At 42.3% G+C, this 20,300-nt stretch overlaps 4 protein-coding genes across 4 annotated transcripts in view; 2 read left to right on the top strand and 2 right to left on the bottom strand.

Annotated features, from left to right (window-relative positions):
* Nucleotides 1-20,300, top strand: part of slc16a10 (solute carrier family 16 member 10) — a 426,623-nt gene that overhangs the window by 345,530 nt on the left and 60,793 nt on the right. The gene's annotated exons all lie outside the window — the stretch shown is intronic.
* Nucleotides 1,152-8,116, bottom strand: frk (fyn-related Src family tyrosine kinase). The gene is made up of 8 exons (XM_062467447.1): nucleotides 7,402-8,116; nucleotides 6,330-6,451; nucleotides 5,485-5,648; nucleotides 5,039-5,207; nucleotides 4,711-4,869; nucleotides 3,354-3,535; nucleotides 3,039-3,207; nucleotides 1,152-2,781 (listed from the first exon to the last, which is right to left on the bottom strand). Exons 1-8 carry the CDS (start codon nucleotides 7,776-7,778, stop codon nucleotides 2,573-2,575), a joined length of 1,551 nt encoding a protein of 516 aa, XP_062323431.1. The 5' UTR covers nucleotides 7,779-8,116; the 3' UTR covers nucleotides 1,152-2,572.
* Nucleotides 8,618-20,300, top strand: part of nt5dc1 (5'-nucleotidase domain containing 1) — a 35,294-nt gene continuing 23,611 nt past the window's right edge. The window contains exons 1-6 of the mRNA XM_062467045.1: nucleotides 8,618-8,819; nucleotides 9,431-9,522; nucleotides 9,732-9,803; nucleotides 9,891-10,000; nucleotides 10,126-10,205; nucleotides 10,296-10,377. Of these exons, the coding sequence (XP_062323029.1) occupies nucleotides 8,685-8,819; nucleotides 9,431-9,522; nucleotides 9,732-9,803; nucleotides 9,891-10,000; nucleotides 10,126-10,205; nucleotides 10,296-10,377 (571 nt within the window). The 5' untranslated portion in view covers nucleotides 8,618-8,684. The remainder of the gene's footprint in view (nucleotides 8,820-9,430; nucleotides 9,523-9,731; nucleotides 9,804-9,890; nucleotides 10,001-10,125; nucleotides 10,206-10,295; nucleotides 10,378-20,300) is intronic.
* On the bottom strand, nucleotides 10,721-15,974 carry col10a1b (collagen, type X, alpha 1b). Its single transcript, XM_062467044.1, has 3 exons — nucleotides 15,845-15,974; nucleotides 15,339-15,471; nucleotides 10,721-13,113 (listed from the first exon to the last, which is right to left on the bottom strand). Exons 2-3 carry the CDS (start codon nucleotides 15,454-15,456, stop codon nucleotides 11,255-11,257), a joined length of 1,977 nt encoding a protein of 658 aa, XP_062323028.1. The 5' UTR covers nucleotides 15,457-15,471; nucleotides 15,845-15,974; the 3' UTR covers nucleotides 10,721-11,254.

Raw genomic sequence — 20,300 nt, 5'->3', positions numbered from 1 at the left:
CAAGAATAGACAGATAGTTTCCATGGTGGATCTCCAACCCTGGGCTTTTTCAGATGCTTATATAGGAAGATTGATTATGCCATGTGGCTACTTATACTCTTTAACAACATAGCCAAATGATGCTAACCATTTAGATCTCATTTGGAATATTTGGAATAGTTTTTTTCTCAGATCTAGCTCATCATAACAATGTTTCAAGCCATTGCCTACTTTACTTTAGATCACATTTTTAAGCTACTTACAACGACATAGCCATTATTTTCCAAACAACATGGTTCTGAACTACAGCACAGTTCATTCTTATTCAATACCAATTTTATTCTAACCAAGTGGAGAGGAACAGAGGCTTTTACTGATCCATTAGCCTGCTATACAGTATGCATCACTGAAAGGCCTTCGCATCAGAAACACGTAATCGAGAGTCCTTGGTAAAAAGCTGAGACTGTACAGACACACAGCATGAAGAGGATCTAGGGTGCCATTTGAAGCAGATTGCAGTTGTGCCTCACAGAATGTGTTGCAGTGAGTGGAGGAAAGAGGTGACGGTCAGGTTTTCATCCAGTCACAGCCTTGTCCTCCCAGACAGCCATGTCACACCACATACTGAGTGTGCTTGATGCCCATGTTCTCAGAGCAGGACATGTCAGGGGAAACTAAATGTGCAGAGTGAAACTTCCATCTTCTACATTTTCTATGGTCCTGACTTCTAGCTAAAAAGCTAAACTGGCTGGTTATTCGCATTATTTGTATAGTTATCTGTGACCAGCCAGATACTCGTCATTCCAAGTAATTCTAGTAACCTTATGTTGGTATTCTGCGAAATATTAGATGAACGCCAAGATGGCACAAGATGTTCATGAGAAGGTCACAGGGGTCATCAAAGCTACAACAGTCTATATGAACCTCCAGCCCGCTATATTATACACAGCTCACAGAGGAGAATGGTTTGAAAAAAGGAAAACATCAGTTGACACTTCTGCACAAAGGAATTAATATCCCAGTTAATCTGGAAAAATATTTTTTAGGATATATAGAGAATTATGAGAGTATTTGTCTTCCTTTTCCGATGGTTCGTGGTGTCTGGATTTGTTATGTTCAGTTGGGTTTCAGCTCAAGACGGCAAGTGAAATGATTGAACGCTCAAACACAGAGAACGTGAGCACCACCATGTGGCGATGTACTTTATTGGAATAGAGAAAACGTCACAATAAATTGGCCACATTGACCAATCCAGGTCTGTTATTATGATGAATAATTATAACATTATTAAACTGTAAAAAGGTTTTAGGTAGCATTTGGCATTGGCAATCCCAGTAAAGACACTTATGCAACAAGGCTCGTAATACATCAATAATTAAAATCCAACAAATAAAATAACGAAAATTGTTTTTGAATCATTTATATGCATTAAAGAAGACAATCTCACACTCATGTGGATAATGTAATCAATTTAACACTTCCTGTAGAAAAATTTACAGACACTTTAACATTGGAAAACACGGAATGATAAGCCCATATCGTCCTCATTGTCGTCCTCATTGTCATCAACATTGTCATCATCTTCACCCCCCGCTTAACTAAAATTGTGCTCTTGCCAGTCCAGTGAGAAATGTATCATCAGTCAGAGGACTATACAAGAGCTTCATCATACAGAAAGGAAGGAGGACGTCACATTCCAACATTCTACAGCTGCCATCCAACATTCAATCAAGGTAAAGGAACAGACTAGTGTGACGGGCAGACATGCTGTCTGTCCTGTTCTTTACTTCCATGACATCAGAACCGCATAACTGCTGAGGCGTGTACCACAGAGGTTAGGGCACAACAAGATCTGATCACCAGAAAAGTGTCACCGACTGGTGTCACGGTCAACACATCTAACAACATATCTAACCCACGTGTTGTATTGGTCGGGTGTGTGGCACTTGGGACATGAACAAAACTAACTTATAGAGATTCCATATGAACACAACTTGGCTCATGCTCACAAGTGGCTGTGAGTACTGTGGAAGTATGTCCGTTATGCTGTGTCACCAAACCGGTTCATCGACTGGAGGGCTTGTTTCACAGCTTATCTGAGAGCGGCTGTTAAGTGGGATGTGCCAGAGGCAGACAGGTTTCAGCTGCTGCCCAGCATAACCCCCTTTACAAAGTGCATTTAGTTAACTAACAAAGCAGGACTAGGGAGTGTCAGAAACTACTTACACTGGTCGGAAAGATTCCCCAGTTTCTCCATACAGTCTTTTGATGACTGTATAACAGTGGTTTCTGAATATACTAGTCATCTTGTATATATGCTCTGGTCAATCTAGAGGGTTTGTTTACACCTGAATTTTGAAACAAATCATTTTCCATTTCTTGGACAACAACTCCCTAGAAAATTGTGTTTGCTCACCTGCTAGAATTCTTATAAATAGACCCTCAAAACATTAAATGACACAAAAATGAATGCCATTATATGCTGTGTACAAACAACTATAAATGTAAAACTTTGTCATTGTTGGAATAACTCCACATCTTGAGCTTGAACATTTACAGGCGTGGACAGAGCATCATGGCCTACTGTGTTGTCCTAGTAACGGTTGGCATCGTCATAGGAACTCACGTCCAGGTCAAAGAAGTCTTCCAGCTTCCACTGGAGGGTCTCAAAGGTGGGCCGGTCCATTTCATTCTCCTTCCAGCAGTCCACCATGATCTCGTACATCACCTTGGGACAGTGCGGTGGGCAAGTCATCCTGTACCCTGTGGGAAGCCTCTGGACCACCTGATAGTTGGTCATGGCTGCAGGACAGAAACAATGAGAGAGACATGTAAAACACTCATCCAAGCCGGTTAGGGTGTGGGTTAGGTGTGAGGTTAGGGGAGTTCTGGAGGAGTTGACATGTATACAATAACTGGACAGTTTTAGAACCCTTATCTACCGCACACTCTACTACGGAAAATCTCTGCAGTTAAGAACTTGAGTATGATGACTCATATACTTTGCAGCATGACAATCAGATTGTGTATATATATATATACCAGTGTAAATGTCTTACTTGGGTAAGGCATCTGTCCAAAGGTCATTATCTCATACAGCAAGATGCCGAAGGACCAGATATCCGACTTGATAGTGAACTTGTTTCCGTGGATGGCTTCTGGTGCGGTCCACTTCACAGGGAACTTGGTGCCCTCACTGGCTTCATACACATTCTCGTCACTCTGGTCCTAATGGGCAGAGAAGAACAAAAAAAACTAACGTTATGTGATCCAGAAATAAAATCAATATTCAATTAAAATCCTGTGGTACACCGTTTCACTGTTACGGATCGAAACAAAGCGCGTGCATATCACATTTAAAGAGTGAGACCCACCATGAAGACCCTGGCAAGGCCGAAGTCTGCCACCTTGCAGATGTTGTTTTCACCCACAAGGACGTTCCTGGCCGCCAGGTCTCTGTGGATGTAGTTCTGCAGCTCCAGGTAGGCCATCCCAGCAGCCACCTGGGCGGCCATCTCTATCTGGTCAGAAATCCGCAGCTTCGTACCCTTGTCCTCTGAGGGAGACAGAAGAACGTGTAGGACCATGAGAGACGGCGACATATGTTCCAACCTCATTCAAAATCACAAGGTTTGATATATCCAAGAATTGTTTCGAAAGTTGAGCGTTCTCAAGCAGTGCAATGGACTACACTCTGTGACTTTGAAAGAGTCCAGGCCATGGGGGTTTGTGCTGCTGTTGAATTATGGGAGATGCAGTTCCAGACAGTCTCAGGGACACAGACATCAATTCTACATGACCGCATATCCAGAGTTGACCATCACTCTGATGCGCAATGACACAGCATCTTTCATGCCAGGGCCCAGCATACAGTATGAGAGATTATTACTGTAAAGTTAGTCACTGGAGAACGAACATCAGATCATGGACCACCAAAAAAACTTGGAACCTAATAATACGAGGAACCTGTAAATATTAGTTTTTCCTTTTTCTTTTTTTTTCTTCCTTCTACACCTTCTAATTAATTTTGTTTGCTAGCTTGTGGTTGACAGACACACACACACACACACACACAGACACACACACACAGACAGCTGTGCTCATTGGTGCCTGTCCTGCTGTTCATGTCCTCGTACTACTCAAGCCACTGCAACAGAAAGACTGACAGCAAGGAGGTGTCGTTGGAAGCATGTGATTTCTCAAACTGAGACAAAGACAGGGAGAGAGACAGTTTAAGAGAAAGAGAGAGAGAGAGTACCCTGAAGACAGAACTTGGACAACGATTCACAGGATGACTCAGCCGATTCACAGAATGAAGGGGCTAAAAATGTTTCCTCAATGTTGTCCCATGTTGTCATAGCAGCCAGGGGCTACATGTGGGCTGATTAGAACCCAACCCCCTCCAGTCTCTCCACACTTCATTGCTATGTAGTTATGCAATAAAGAATGTGGATATTTCCCAGCAGAGACACCCACATGTCAAAAAGATCCAGGATTCCTCTGTTGTCCTCAACTGGTACACTTGTATGCAGTATTTCCTCATTCAGATAATAGTCTCCAACCATATAATAAAAGTGTCTACAACCATAAAGAAAACTAGTCGTAAAGTTAAAAAAAACATTTTCTTGTGGGTTAACCCATGACAAGCGCCGTAGCATCAAAGTTGTGTTCGATTGAAAGAGGTGGATGCGCTCTGCTGTAGGGGTCAGAGGGCATGTTGGTGTGTCTTACTCTGCAGGTACTCCAGCAAGCTGCCGTTACTCATCAGTTCAGTGATGATGTAGATGGGCTCGGCCACCGTACATACAGCATACAGCTGGATCAATTTAGGATGTCGGAGCTTCTTCATAATCTGGGCCTCTCTGAGGAAGTCCTTAGGATCCATGGAGCCTGGGGAGATGGTCAAAGAAAGATGCGATGACACGCGACTCTGACATGTTCGGATTTGACCAAACGCAGCGTCTCTGCTGCAGCGTCACTGAGTTAAGAAAAGGGCTATGGCTCATTTTCCATCACAGGTCAGAAATCACAGGCCGACCTAAAGAGTTCATCCGTTTACCTGGTTTGAGGGTCTTTACTGCGACTGATGTGGTGTCGTTCCATACGCCTTCGAAGACTTCTCCAAACTGGCCGGCTCCGAGTTTATTCAACAGTCTTACAGAGCTGCGTTCGATCTCCCAGTGGTCAGCAGTGTTGTAGGACAAGCCATGGGTCTGGGGCGCCACACTCTAAATAAAGAATAATTGTGAATGTGGGCTTTATCAAATATACAGTACATTACACAAGACTGTTTTCAGCACCTCTGCAATGTACAGTATAAGGATTTTATTGAAAATACATTTTCCTAACCCTATTTGCCAAATTATTTTATTGTCTTAGTCTGAGAATTCCCATAGTATGGTCCAAAAATTGACATCACGCTACAACACAGAGACCAGAGAGTCACAAGTACCATTAAGAAAATACCATTGATTGTCTCCGGTTTAAGGTAATAGATAATTTTACCTTTTTACATGGTTCGCCTAGTCGCACACAAAGACCATCCTCATGCTTTGAGTAATGTTCAACCAACTCTCTCAGAGTTACAAAGTTTCTGATCCTCGACACAAAGTAGGTACCGTTGTCCGATCTTTTCAGTTTATAGTGCTTCACCTTACCCTTGTCCAACACTGAAAGACAAAGAGACAGTTGTAAGAGTAGTGTAGTCAAGAGCAGTGCCAGCACATTGCTGTTTCTACAAACACACAGTAAACACACAAGGTCTGTTGACATGCAATTATGTCCTTCCCATCTTAACATCTCCTTAAGGGAAAACCTAAGCACCTAAGTATTCAAAACTGATAGAACATCAGGGGGGAACTGTCAAAGTTGATGTGAAAACCTTTTTATGCCATAGAACTTATGGTTTAGAAATATATTAATGAGTGGTAGCCAGGCAGATAGACTTCTGATTAGAGTAAAGTACAGAGAAACAAAGTTTACAGCCCTGCTGTTAATGAATAGGTATCTCTCCTTGGACTGGACAGGAACAGACCTGTGTGTGTGCAGTCTGTATGAGCAAGGGTTAGTGTTAGTGTCTATGTGTCTATTTATTTAACCTGATCTTTTATCATGAATCACCTTAGGTGATTGGAAGAGAGTGATTAGCTACAGCAGAGATTATTAATGAGGAAGCTTTCCCACTTTATATTGAGACCAACCAACCAACCACACACACACACAAAAACCAGAATCTATGGAGAACATGAGCTCAAGATACCCAGGTACAGTAGCTATTACCTACAACACCCCCTCATTGTGTGTGTGTGTGTGTGTGTGTGTGTGTGTGTGTGGTTGGGTGATAAGATTACCTGAAAGTGACAATTCCCCCATCTGGCTCTCACATTGTCTAATGAGGAATGACCCATGGCTGTTACCCTCTGCCAACAATAGCTTTTCTGCATCAAGTCTCTTAGTGTCAGCAAAATACCATCTGAAAAGAAAAATAAGGACATACTGTAACACTGCAACCAGTAAGACAGGTGGTGGTATGTAGGGAAAAGTTTAGGTTGATATTTATTGATGGGCCTCACAGTGTGGAATCTGCATTCATCCAAAATACTGACTCAACAACAAGATATGTAACATCGGCCATCTGAGGTGACATATTTGTTTAAGTCTAAACTGAAATGAGAAATTGTAGTGCTAAAGAAAAGTAGAACAGGGAAATTACAACTCTGCTGAAGCTGGCTACAAGAGATGGAACACATCTTGTCTTGTTGAGTCACACCCGTATACTGTTAGCATGTACCCCTACTGTCAACACATGTCCTTGACATGACATAAGAATGTTTTTTTTCTTACTTTGAACAGTAAAATTAAAATGATATAACATTTGTAATTTTGAATCATGTAAGAATGTGACTGACAAGTATTTTTCACATTAAAGTGTTGCTTCACTGTCATTTCCCAGACCCCTTGCTTAACCTGTTTCTGTCTACAGTTTGCCAGGCAGCCCTGTTTTGGTTGACACAACATTGTTTGTAGGATGCAGATATTCATCAAACATTGATTGTGCTTGGAATCTTGCTTGGAAATGTATGGTTTAGATAAGTATTTTTATTCAGGATTCTGAAAATGATTAACCCCACTGCGCTTCCTGGTTATTGACAATCATTAACTTGTCTGACCATACACTTTAGTATATTCACTTAACATTCAGAGAGTGATAGCCCTTTATTTTCAACAGCATTAGTGTTAAAACTGTCAACTTTGTATTTATGTTACTGGTGTATATATCTAAAGGTTAGTCGAATGGAATGTTGGTCCAACCACACAAAAGGTTTACCCTGTTGTTTTCTCCTCCTGGCTCAATTGCATACGCCACAACAACTCATCCATACAATTCTACATTCAACATGATATCTAGGATAGGTTACTTACGGCTCAGCATCAAGACTTTCCACCGGTGCCACATAATTAGCAGGAAGGTAACCTTTCTTGTCAGCTGAAATCCCGGTGAGCGCTTTAGCGTACCACCAATCTCCAGCACTCTTGTCCAACACTTCCAACTTGTCTCCGGCATTGCAACTTATGTCCTCCTCCGTTCGAGCGGTGTAGTCGTAGAGAGCAATATAAATATACGCCGGTCTTTCCGGGGGTATTGGTGGCAAAACTCGAGTGTTGTGTTCCATCGCATTATCATTTTTAATTATCACGATTTCTTTCTTTTTTATTGAGTTGTTAGTGTTTGAGGTTTGTTTATCAAAACATGGAAAGGTCGCCTGGCAGCAAAACAAAATCCTTTCTCGTATTTCCATTGTAAAGATCTCTCCAAAAACTAAAATATTAAACCAAACTAAACAAACAAAACACGATGTCACACTATAGCTTGTGACAGAAAGAATAATAGAAGTCCCTTGAGCATTTATAATCCACAGCTGGCTATAGTTAACTTTCCATTATCGGACAGATTTGTTAGCTCCCGCACCACATTGGCTGGTCTTTGGACTGGGTGACCATAAAATCGCAGGTACACACCCTCAACTGCAATGAAAAAAGGTGCTATATTGCCCTAAGCCAAAGCTTTGTCTCAAACACCGCGTTTCCTGGTGCACTTATCATCCACCTGCTGCTGGTTTCAGTGGAGGAGGAGTATCGGGAATACCACTCATCACAGGGCAGGTCACATTTTACACAGGAAAAACAAGTGTTAAGGTACCATTTGTGGTAAAAGTTTTTATATATTTGTTTTATTTTGAAGCTTTACGATTTGGGTTAATTTATCAAACATACGGCATAGGCTACCCAGCCTTAACTTTTAATCAGGATACTTGATAAATAGATCTACAAAAGATAGCCTTCACCTTCTTAATGATCTCGTGTGGGCTAAACATTTGTGAAGAGAAAAAACAGAAAAGAATGCGCTACTACATGGAAAATTACGGTACCAATACGCACCGTAGCCTACATTTTATGGGAGGACAAGTCATACACGCCACAAGCCTTTACATTATGAAAATTAATGGATGTGATTATTTTTCAAATCTTATAACTGCGATACGTTAAAAACGGTCGCCAAAGATATTTTGAGGAAACCCCTTTCCTTTTGTGCCAGCCCCCACGTGTTGTCGTAGCGGCAAATACATTGGTTGCGGCTAGTCGTCATTGACATTGACACACTCATACAGTTGTGCTGCGCACAGTGCAGGCGTGCAAGTTCTTGTATGTACAGTGCTTCGTCTTTATTAGAGAGCACACCCGTTACAATGAGTGAATATTTTAGCCTTTCAGACTGTGATGTTATTGGTTTTGATTTGGATCACACTCTCTGTCGATACCATTTGAAGGAGACGTCTAGGGTGAGTTACTGTAGCTCGTTACTGTAGCCTCACTGACAATGCAGACGATAGTTCGACTAGCCTTTAGCCGAATTTTTGCATGTTGCATCCATTGCCAGTTATTCTGCCGTTCTGGTAGCTTTGCAGAATGATCCATGAAAGGAGTAGTTAGCGGATATGTAGCTGTAGCCGACAGTATGTTCACATATTTAGGAAGATGCAGTTGCTGCTCTTCGTGACTAGGTCTTTCACGTTGCCTAAAGGTAAACTGCACTGTTGAAGTAAATAAAAAAACGAGCTTCAGTTTCACCCTCAATTCCACATGAGGCAAACTAGGTGCTAATTGAGTGATGGAGCTTTAGGGTTCATATACTATGCTACAGCACTAAATCAGTCACCGGGGCCCATGGTGGCTAGGATGAATCACACAGCAGTGACACTGCGTCTTGATGACATCTTTCAGCTTATAAAACAGTGAAATAATTTATAAATAACACGACTACCACAAGGGGTTTCCGTCACCATTCACTTGCTGTCATGTTAAAAGAGAATGATCTAAATGCAACAACTCCACCTGTGGATAGATTATTTAAGTCATAGTAACCCACAATTTAATGTTATTCCCCTGATAGCTGATCTATGAGAGTTTTGCCAGTTATCTGGTGGAGCATAAAGGCTATGACAAGGACCTTCTGACGCTAACCCCAGCAAACTGGGATTTCTGGTGAGTCATGAGCAGAGGAGTGGTGAACTGTGTGTTGACACACACACACACACACACACACACACACTGGCTATAGGTTGCAAATAAGAGGTGCCCCATAAATGGCTGCCTCAATTACAGCAAGTGGGTATGAGATAATGCACATGGTATATGTATTGTAATATATAATCAGTACAATTGATAACATGTTCGTCAATTCTCTTCTTCAGTTTTAAAGGCTTAGTGGTGGACCTTGAGGATGGAAACCTGGTAAAGCTGGCAGAAGATGGGACTGTTTTACGGTAGACTAGTATTCACTGTGAATGATAGACAAGTCAACACAAGTCATTACTGTATAACCTGACCGACTTGTTTATGTATTTTATTAGAGCAACTCATGGCACCATTGACCTCAGCACAGAGGAGATCATCAAACACTATGGCCCCCAAAGGGAATGGAAGCATTTCAATAGCCTCAATACATCCTTCACAAGATCTAGTACGTGTTCCTCCTTCTAACCTCTTTTCAGATAAGACTTCTGTTTTCTTGTAATACAAATATTTGGACAGTATCTGACATTTAAAAACGTCTACCTAAAAATTATCTGTCCCATGTTTCTGCAGCAAAATACTATTTTTATGACAACTATTTTGACCTGCCCGGGGCTCTTCTTTGTGGTAGGGTAGTGGATATGTTGCATAAGGTAAACATCTCACAAGACTGTTTTCTTACATAGTTACGGTTCATTTATATTTCTACATGTTTTTAAATCATTTCTCCTTTTTGTAAACAGCGTGGAAATGAGGTTAATGCAGATTTCTGGAAAGACATGTTGGCCGCAATCGACCACAATTACAACACATCAGCGTTTAAAGGTAAGCATTTGGAGAGTCAGATGGCTGAGCGGTTAGGGAATCGGGCTAGTAATCTGAAGGTTGCCAGTTCGATTCCCGATTCCCGGCTGTGCCTAATGACGTTGTGTCCTTGGGCAAGGCACTCCACCCTACTATAAGAGCGTCTGCTAAATGCCTAAAAATGTAAATGTAAGTATTTTGCATTCTCTTTCACTCAAAATGCATAACGTAATCCTTTCTAAAACCTAAAATCAACAGTGGACAATGGGAAAGTAAAGTTATCCTAGAGTCCAAAGTATGCTACAACTTTCAAACTCTCACATTTCAATTGCAAATTTGGAACACAACAAAGCAAGGAACAAAGTATTTCTTATATCTTTGGAATCAAGACTTTATTTCTTTGTTTTGGTCAATAAGTTGAACATACCATACTGCATCCTCAGGGATATATTTTGACATTTAGTTTGTTTTACCAACAGCACAAAAGCAAAAGCATGAGTTCTTTTGCAGATATATTACAGGTGAAACCTTTCAGACACGAAACATTTATTAAACACAATGAAAACAAAATATCTGCTGTAAATGTTACATGCAGTTTAGAGCACCATTTGATTTATGTTAAACCCTTTGACGTGTGTATTGAAACTCCTTAATACACATTTCTTAATAAAGGGATAAATTCAAACCAATCCGTTTATGACTGGGCCTGACTGCCTCTGCTTGTGCAATTTTTGGGCAAAAAAATATAATATGTTTCTTTTGCAGTTGTGCCTGAGAAAAAACTTGAATATTTTGTTCATTTGCTTTTATTCTACAACCCAAACTCTTTGCCAGTTGTAAACAGTACTATTTGTAAGAAGTTGTTTTTGTTAATTTGGAAGTTTTGTTTAGTCAGTTATCACGTCGAGGCAATCAGGAAGCCAGAGAAAGAGCAGTGAACATTATCTGCTGCAAATATACCATTGGTCTCCTCATCAGGAACCTGGATGTAGACTGTGTCATGGGCCTGCAGCATGAGCACAGTGCTTCCAGACAACTGATCCAGGAAGCCCTTGTTGTACTCATCGTAAGAGAACATCATTGGCTCTTCATTTTTGTAGAGGGCCACCAATGCGTTAGCACCATTGACATGCATATGATAAGAGAAGAAGTAAAGGCCTGGCACCTGGCAGGTGAACATGCCACTGTCAGGATCATAGTGGTGCTCCCCATTGTACAGAATCTGGTTAAACTGAATAGGTGACCCAGCTGTAGGGTAAGCCCTTGTCAGAACAGCACTAAAGGCTGACATAGGGGCCTTCATCATCTCATGGTGAGGCATTATCATCTCATGGGATTTTATGGGCATGCTCTTCTCGTGATGGTAGACCATTTCACCAGGGGGACCAGGTGGGCCTGGAGGACCGGAAGGGCCTGGGATACCATCGTTACCTCTTGACCCAGGAACTCCAGGTGGACCCTGGGGACCAGAGATTCCCTTGGCCATGGCCCCAGCAGGCCCAGGGGGCCCTGGGTGACCTTGATGGCCCTTAGTCCCTGGTTGACCGGATGGACCTGATGGCCCGACTCGTCCCATCGCCCCTGGGATGCCGTTATCACCTCTCTGCCCTGGAAGGCCAGGGGCACCAGTGTGTCCCTTTGCTCCTGGTATGCCCATGGCGCCTGGAATACCTGTAGCGCCGGTATGACCCTGCTCACCCTTGTTGCCCTGAGGCCCAGTAGCACCTCTTGCGCCTGCAGGGCCGCCTGCACCTGGGATACCTGATTTACCTGAGTAACCCTGAGCTCCCTGGTCACCCTTGGTTCCCTTTGCCCCTGGGGCTCCCACCAAGCCAATATCACCTTTAGGTCCCTGCACACCTGACTCTCCCTGGAAACCTCTAGCACCCTGTGGACCAGCAGGGCCCATTGACCCAGTAGCACCTGGCTGACCAGTGAAACCTGTTGGGCCTGGCTCTCCCTTCTGACCAGTGGTTCCTGATGTACCTGGAGCGCCTCTGTCACCTGGGTGCCCTGAAGCACCTGGTTTTCCAACACCTGGCATTCCAGGTGAACCAGGCTGCCCAGCGGGTCCCTGGGGACCTTTAACTCCCATACCCCCGGGCATACCAGGGGTACCATTCTCACCTGGCTTTCCTGGTGCTCCCACACCGGGGGCCCCAGTGTGGCCCTTTGGCCCTTGCATACCCATAGATCCAGGAACTCCGTCTCTACCAGGTGCGCCACCCTTCCCAGGTTCCCCAGGGTACCCAGGTGCACCAGATTTACCAATTCCCGGCTGACCAGGCTGACCAGAAGGACCCATTGGTCCCACTGGTCCTCTAGCGCCATTGGCTCCAGGGATACCATGTCCCGTCTCACCCTTCTGACCTGGCAGACCTGGGATACCTGGATGTCCTTTCAGTCCGGGCTCACCTCTTGGCCCCATTCCTCCAGGTAAGCCGTGTGGGCCAGGTTTGCCCACAGAGGAGAGTCCAGCTGGTCCAGGACTTCCTGGAGAGCCAGGTGATCCTCTTGGACCCATAGCTCCATGTGCACCAGTATGGCCTTTCTCTCCAGGGATGCCGTTGCTACCTGGTTTTCCAGGTCCACCTGGGTTGCCAGGCTTACCAGGTGAAGAATAGCCGGCTGGTCCAGGGGGCCCAGGTGGACCCTTTGGTCCAGGGTGTCCAATGCCACTCTTCCCAGAAGGTCCAGGTGGGCCCATTGGTCCGGGTTCACCTGGGGCACCTGGAGCTCCAGGCTCACCTGCCACAGCTGAAGAATGGATAAATGTGATTAAGTGGCTATTTAAACCTATTGTAGTTTAGGCTTTCATACACAAGAAATCAAAATTACTTTATTGTTAAAAGATTGGTTTGTAGCTCATATGTTAGCTGTATTTTCCATGGACGACTTGTCCCCCTTTATATTGTTCTCTGTGATGCCCCTAGATTGATTTTAGTTGAATGGGAAAGCTTTGAATCTAATGACCACGCTCATATTGATATCTAATTCTATCATGCACCAGTTGCTGCTGCACATCGATTCATCTTTTTTAGTCCCATTGACACAGATTGTAATGTTGCATAAAATTGTTTATCATAAAGACGCCACCTCTCACTTAAAGATTTGTCAGTATTGTAAACCCCATCACTTCCCTTTCTGTCAGTTCTCAGATCCTTAAGTAACCTAAGGGTTGGTATTTACATCCGAAACACCGCAACCTGATTTAAAACCCAGGGGAACGCTGTCCCTTCCTGTGATTATGGAGAGAGGTTGTGGGGAGTCAATTCTCATCCCACGGCAGTGTTGACGGAACCGCAGCGGTCTACTGAGATTTTCCCACAAACCCAGGAGGTCATATGTGCCATGTTGAGGCAGAGACATTCAGCTACTGTAGACTTTTATTTTAGTTAAAGATGGCCACACTATGCTGAGTCCTTTCATTACTTAAACTGTCTGTAGAATGGTATATGATTAGTGGTCTTTAAGGCGTTTTGCACCACCTTGAATGATTTATACTACCTAAGTCTGAACTCTCAGGAAGTATGCGAAGGTCAGGTCAACATAGGATGTTGTTGGGATTCCAGTTCTGAAGCAAGTCAGGAGGAGGATTTTTCCTAAAAATACTGTTGACAAATGTACAGTGCATCCCTAGTATGTACCTACTCTTCACATTTGATTTATGAGTGATTATGTGATTCTGCATGGAATAAGACTCCATAAGGATTCCACAAATATATTGTATTTTGACAGTAGCACCACTTGTTGTGTTGTGAAATCCTCCACAGTACATTGAGATATTTAAGAAGGAAAAGCTAAGAAACGGGGATATAATTTTAAAGCCACAAAAGAGTATGTTGAAAACCTCACAGGCACAGTGTGTGCCAGAACTAGGTTTGGCATCCTAGGCAAATCCCACAAACAGGAGGTGACAATAAGAACTTTGGTTAAGGAAGTAGGGTAGTCAGCAATTTACCCTTGATGTTGTTTAGTAAAGTTGTAGTAGCATAGGACTTGCGTATGATCTTCAAAGTAGGTACATTCAAATGTGTCATTTGTCTGTCATGCTACCTACACTCAATTGAGTTTTTGTTTAGCAGAATATGTTATATTGTGTTGTGCCATATAAAACATAACATAGGATTGTGGATTTGGTGTAATTTGTCTGTTGAGCGACAATGTCTCTTTTACTTTTGTCACACTTCAAATAGGAAGATGTCTCTCTCCATCCTCGTGTTTGCTTTGGTGCAGTTTTAACAGCTAAAGTGGTTTGTTTGGGTGTGCCCAGTGCAACGTGGTAACATCTGTTTTAGAATCCAAGCTCGACAGCTCGTATTGTTCACTTTGTGGTAAACTTTTCTATTTATATGTTGAAGGACACACACCATTAAAACCACATCAGAACATTTTTTGACACTCACTTTCAACATTGGGCTTTTGACATGTCATTACAGTACTCTGTATATTCTTCAGGAGAAAGATTTTACAGATTTTTACAAGATTTTACCCTCTGAGCATACAGAGGTGACAATTGCCATTGGCTCTCACGTCTTCAGAAACTGCATGGATTAAATTCAAGAATTTTTGCTATGAAGGGTATAATACAAATTTAAATCTTCTTTGGTAAAGTGACTATCATCAGAAACATCAATAAATCTAATTTATTTGCTCACTAGCTATTGTAATACTGTATGCACTAAACAAAAAAGATTTGTGTTGAAGGCCTACACACATTTAGACAACATCGTTTTTTAAAGGATTTTGATAAATCATGATCTTGTGTTTGGTACATCTCGGTTTTGTACTTCATGATTTAACAATGTTCTTAAGTTCTTTCTAAAAAAGTCCTTCAAAGGTAGTTTTTTTTTTACATTGAACAGTCTTCCTTGAATATTGTTAGTGCTTTTGAAAAGTGTTTCAAATAAAGGAAATATACCCGTTTAACATAGTAAATAACTGACCAGGTTCACGTTTGATAAGGAGATAATAGGACTTACTTTGAGTCTTGGTGGGGTAAGCATGCTTGGCTACTTTCTGCACATGGTAGTATCTCTCTGGTGTTGCCTCGACCACGGCCAAGAGGACAAGGAGAACACTTGTCACCCTAATGTCCATCTTCAGAAGCTAAACCTAGGAAGGAAACCAGCCCTTATCTAATCAGACTTTTTTCAGACATCTTCATACATACAGTACATTTAGTCAGGGTCTTGTCAGTGCTGCTTACTTCAAGGTTATATACAGGAGCAGCCAGCTTTGATTGCTTAGACTAGCAAAGAGGTACAACCCAGTAAACATTTTAGGCCTCAAATGAAGTTGTCTAGTCTCCCTGTGTCACGTGTTGCTCACCTCTCATCATCAACGAACCATCAGCATCACAGCTATGCCAAACCCCTCACCCAATGTACCGTGTTCACGTTCTCCCACACACACTCCCAGCTAGCAAGACGCAGCAGTAGGTCACAGTATCAGAGAGAGAAGACCAAAGGGCGGACGCCTACTGTACCTGCGGGTTTAGTCTCCAAAGAACGGGGGGTAAGATGTGGGTCCGCTGCAGAGCTGTATATCCTTAGACGTGGAGCCTGTTGTCTGAGCTGCAGCTGCTGCTCTTAACCCTGGGCTCTGGGTTTTTATACACCCCCAGTCTCCATCATCACACACCATCTACTTACTATGGAAGGCCCCTCCCTGCTGTGATGTCATCTTTAATGAAGGGTGTCCTCGGAGACGGCTGGTCTCTTTAGGATGATGGGCCGTCTCCCTCGTGGTGTTTAGAGCAACGCTGGGCTCCTCCTTCCTCAGTGGAGCACCACAGAGAGACACTTCAGCTAGCATAGTTATTTGACGTTTGGTGGACTTGAGTGACTTTCAAATGCGTATGATAGGGATGTACAGAGCTATATGCAATATTTCATTGTTTAGACACAGTTTACCTCAGTTGCTTTGTGTGACTGAAGATGGAAACAAATATGGTTCCCTGTTTAATACTGTTATGTTATGCCAGGTTGCTTTTCGTTGTCTTGTCTTAAAAATGTCAGTGCCCAGTCTGACCTTGTGTTTTTCTGTGCATCTGACAATAAAAGACTTGAACTTGAATTCAATGGCTCACAGTAGTAGGAATGTCTCAAAGTGACAAAGTGAGTGAGCATGTTCCTTAATAAATAGATTGCTGTCCAGGCAGCCAAATACTCCAGTAACATAAATAACACAAGTAGATGGGCCCAACTGTTGAGAGTTTGATGTCTAACATTTATGAGAACCAGAGACCTCCGACATTTCAACTGAGCTAATAGAAAATTGTTGCATGGCGACTGCAATATCAATGTACTGCAATGTGCTATTTTACTCGTTAGTCGTTAGTAACTAAGGTAGTGACTCAAAGTTAAGTTGGTTGGGGTTACAGTCTACTGCAATGCTTATGTAGTTTTCAGTGATCCCTGTGCTTCATTAAACCGCAGTGCGAGATCGGTACACCAGGGGGCAGAGTTTCCTTTCCCAGACTTCTGTTCAAAACTGTAGATTCCACCTTGGGTTACTACCTGTAAAAATGTGTAAACCAGGATAATATGGAATTCTATAAAATGGACAGGGAGACTCAGGTTACACATAGCTTGTTCACTTTATTTCATTGCCCACCTTCAATTTTGTGTGTTGCATATTTGTCAGTTTGCACCTGTTCATCATTTCCCTCCCAAACTGGAAATTGTATTGATATTTTGGAATTTGTCAAGTCATGGATTTTCTATGGGTATACAGAACCCTAAATTGTGTTTTTTTTAAATACATCATTTTGAACTCTGAGTTTAGCAGGCCTTAAGGAGCTTGCAAAGTCTTTTAGTGTTGACTCCACCCCCCGCAACTCTGTCATTTAACTCCAAGGGTTTACCAAGGTTGCCCGTGGCTAGGTTGGCTATGGACCAAGCATTCCATTTTTCCCATGAAAGCTGCATTTACCACGCAGTGGCATTACAAGATTTTTTATTTGGGTTCTAAATATTTCTTATGGTTTGTCCTCCCCATTTAAAATAATACTGTGTCATTTCATGCAAATGAATACCTAGATGCACATCCTGTGACCTGGAAAGACCTCACGCGGTTCAGAATGATCTGTAATAGTTTAAATGCCATCACCCATATACGACACAATAAAATGTACATCGTCAAGCGTTAAGACAATCCTAATGCATCTGAATGTTCCGTTCATCTAGAATGGTGGACTGTGCCTTTTATAGTTGATTAATACTACATTTACATTTAGTCATTTAGCAGACGCTCTTATCCAGAGCGACTTACAGTAAGTACAGGGACATTCCCCCCGAGGCAAGTAGGGTGAAGTGCCTTGCCCAAGGACACAACGTCATTTGGCACAGCCGGGAATCGGGAAGGTTGGTGGAAACTCTGTTTAACTCATCATTCCCCAGCCACAACATGGTGCCCCTCTTGTTGCTTAGAATCATAGCAGGGTCCCAAAGTGGCTCTGACGTAACTGTTGTTTTGTACATACAGTAATGCTCTTGAAACTGACATTGCTGCCTGTTTCCAGACATGACTAAATCACTCTAATTGGTTTTAATTACTATGGGGATGACTGGGGTTGTCACAAACTATGGGAAAAGAGGCATCTGGTAACCCCATTACCTCTGCACAGGACACCACCACTGGGTTGTCGCTTCTCTCAGATAAACTTGGAGACGTGTTTTGAACCTAATTGATAGACTTTTTCTATTTCATTGAACTAGTGTTGTGGTTTCATTATGGTTTTGTCTAATATGTAAACAGTTTTTCAAAGCGTCTTTAAAATCTCAAAGCACTTAATCATAGCCTACTTTATTTTATTTTATTGTATATTTAATTAAATTCTAATCCCACTTAGTACTGCTAGTTTATGTACCCTTAGTATAGATAGTCCACATATTTAAATGTTAGGTCCCTATATGTTTATTGTATGCACCTTCCTGCCAAAGCAAATTCCATGTCTGTGCAAACTTTCATGGCGAATAAATCCCATTCTGATTCTGATTATCAGGAGCAACTTGTAGACTGGTGACTTGTAGCATCAATCACAAAGAGGCCTTCTATATGCTCCATATTACAATGTTCAGAAAATGATATAAAACAAATTATACAGCACATAAGCACATACTTGTAAATTGGATTAAATCCAAAATACAGTTCCTGGGATCAGTCCTGACAAAGAAGCACTGTGAGTGTGGGTATGGTGATGTCGAAAACTGTAGATTTCCTTTCAGGCTGTCCTTACAGACAGTCCTTTGAAAGTCTTAGAGCTGATTGTTTACCTGCGTTCCACAGGGTCTCAGTGGCAGTCTGGGCGAGAGACATTTGTCTGTGTTTAGAATCTTTAGTCTCCGTTTGGTGATTTGAGGATGCCACACTGCCCAAGAGGAAGGAGTAAATAATTGCAGGTTGATGATGTGACTGAAGCCAGTGAGAAGAGTTGAAAATGGCAAGCGCTAAAGATAGCTTGTTTCAGCTGGGAAGTAACTGGGATACAGATTTAACGTTTTAATAAACTGAATCTGCCACTAAGAGGCACTTCCAGCTTTATGAATGGAAGCATTGATGGTAGACCTCCAGGCTGGAGTTTGGGTGCAATTATAGGGACCCAAAGACAAACGTCTCGAAACCATGGTCAGAATCATGACCAACCTGAGGCTTACCGTGTTTCAAAATAAGAACTTCAAAGCCAGGACTGTATCTTTCGCTTTGTTTCAATATTCTGTACAAAAAAGACAAACGCACATTTTGAAATACTGAAACATATACATATACGTTAACATATACTGAAAAGCTGGTAAGCTGAGCAAGGGGAAATAGAACCCAGACAGATCCCCCCCCCCCCCCCCACTTAGGCTGTTGCAATCCAGGTTGCTTTTCCAAATCCGATTTGACTCTAATTTTAGGTTCTCTTTGGGGCCAGGTAATGCTAAGGATTGTTTGAAGTCAATTATCTCAATCTAGGCAGGACACAACACAGAAGTAGAGCCTTAATTACTGGTACTTTTCCATTTGACTGTGCCTCTCACACCCACCTTAGTCACTCCTTCTGAATAAATGGCTTGTGTGGATTCTCAAGCAAATCCCTTAGTGTTTTCTCAATCATTGCATTGTAACACTATCGCTTGATTGTTTATACTATGTAGTTTTGCACAGCTGTAGTCAGGGCTCACAACTCACTGTCTTCCTCACTGTCCCAGTACCGTCCCGAAGTGCAAAATGAACCGTCCCAAACTAAACTTGACCTGTCCCAAAATGCTTGTGTTTTTGCATTTCGACATTCTGACTTGGTTCTAGGTTATTTGCAACACTATTTAAGTAATCCATACAGTCTCAAATGAAAAGTACAGCGCTTTGAAATTTGTACTTGTGAATGTATACACTTATCCTATTTTAGCAGTGCTGTGCATTTAGCCCAGGTTAATGCATAGCTAAATCTTATCAGTGTTTTACAGGATTATTTCTGTCGTTTTACAAGAAGTAACATGTCATAAAAGTGGTATCTGGGGAAAACTGGTATCCTGTTGGGTTTAGGTTCCTGTTGTCATGTGGAAGCCAGCCTACCATGTGTTCTCATGTCAGGGTCATAGTAAACCTTTGATTAATGGTCATATTAAAACCTGTACCAGTGCTTTTATGGTTACACTTCTCTTTACGCTCTTTTCTTTATGTCAGATTGCTCCAGTCCAGGTCCAGGATGTCTCAAGGCCAAAGCGCTCTGTGAGGGACAGTTGTAGGTCCGATCGCTTCTCTCACTCCCTCCTTAGTTGGTGTTTGTGTTGAAGTTTGTGGTGAGAAAGGTGTGGGAAGCCAAAACCACTATGCTGGGCAGCCAGGATCCTTTTTACTTTTCTTTTTCTCTGGAAGAAGCTCCTATGTTTACCGAATTACTCTCCACTCTAAATAATTATGGTTGACCAAAAAGAAAGTTGATGCAAGCAGCTTTG

Source organism: Osmerus eperlanus, chromosome 8, assembly GCF_963692335.1.
Source record: "Osmerus eperlanus chromosome 8, fOsmEpe2.1, whole genome shotgun sequence".
Classification (NCBI taxonomy): domain Eukaryota; kingdom Metazoa; phylum Chordata; class Actinopteri; order Osmeriformes; family Osmeridae; genus Osmerus; species Osmerus eperlanus.
Note: the sequence above shows the minus strand (reverse complement) of the source record. Positions and strands in the feature narration are given on the sequence as shown.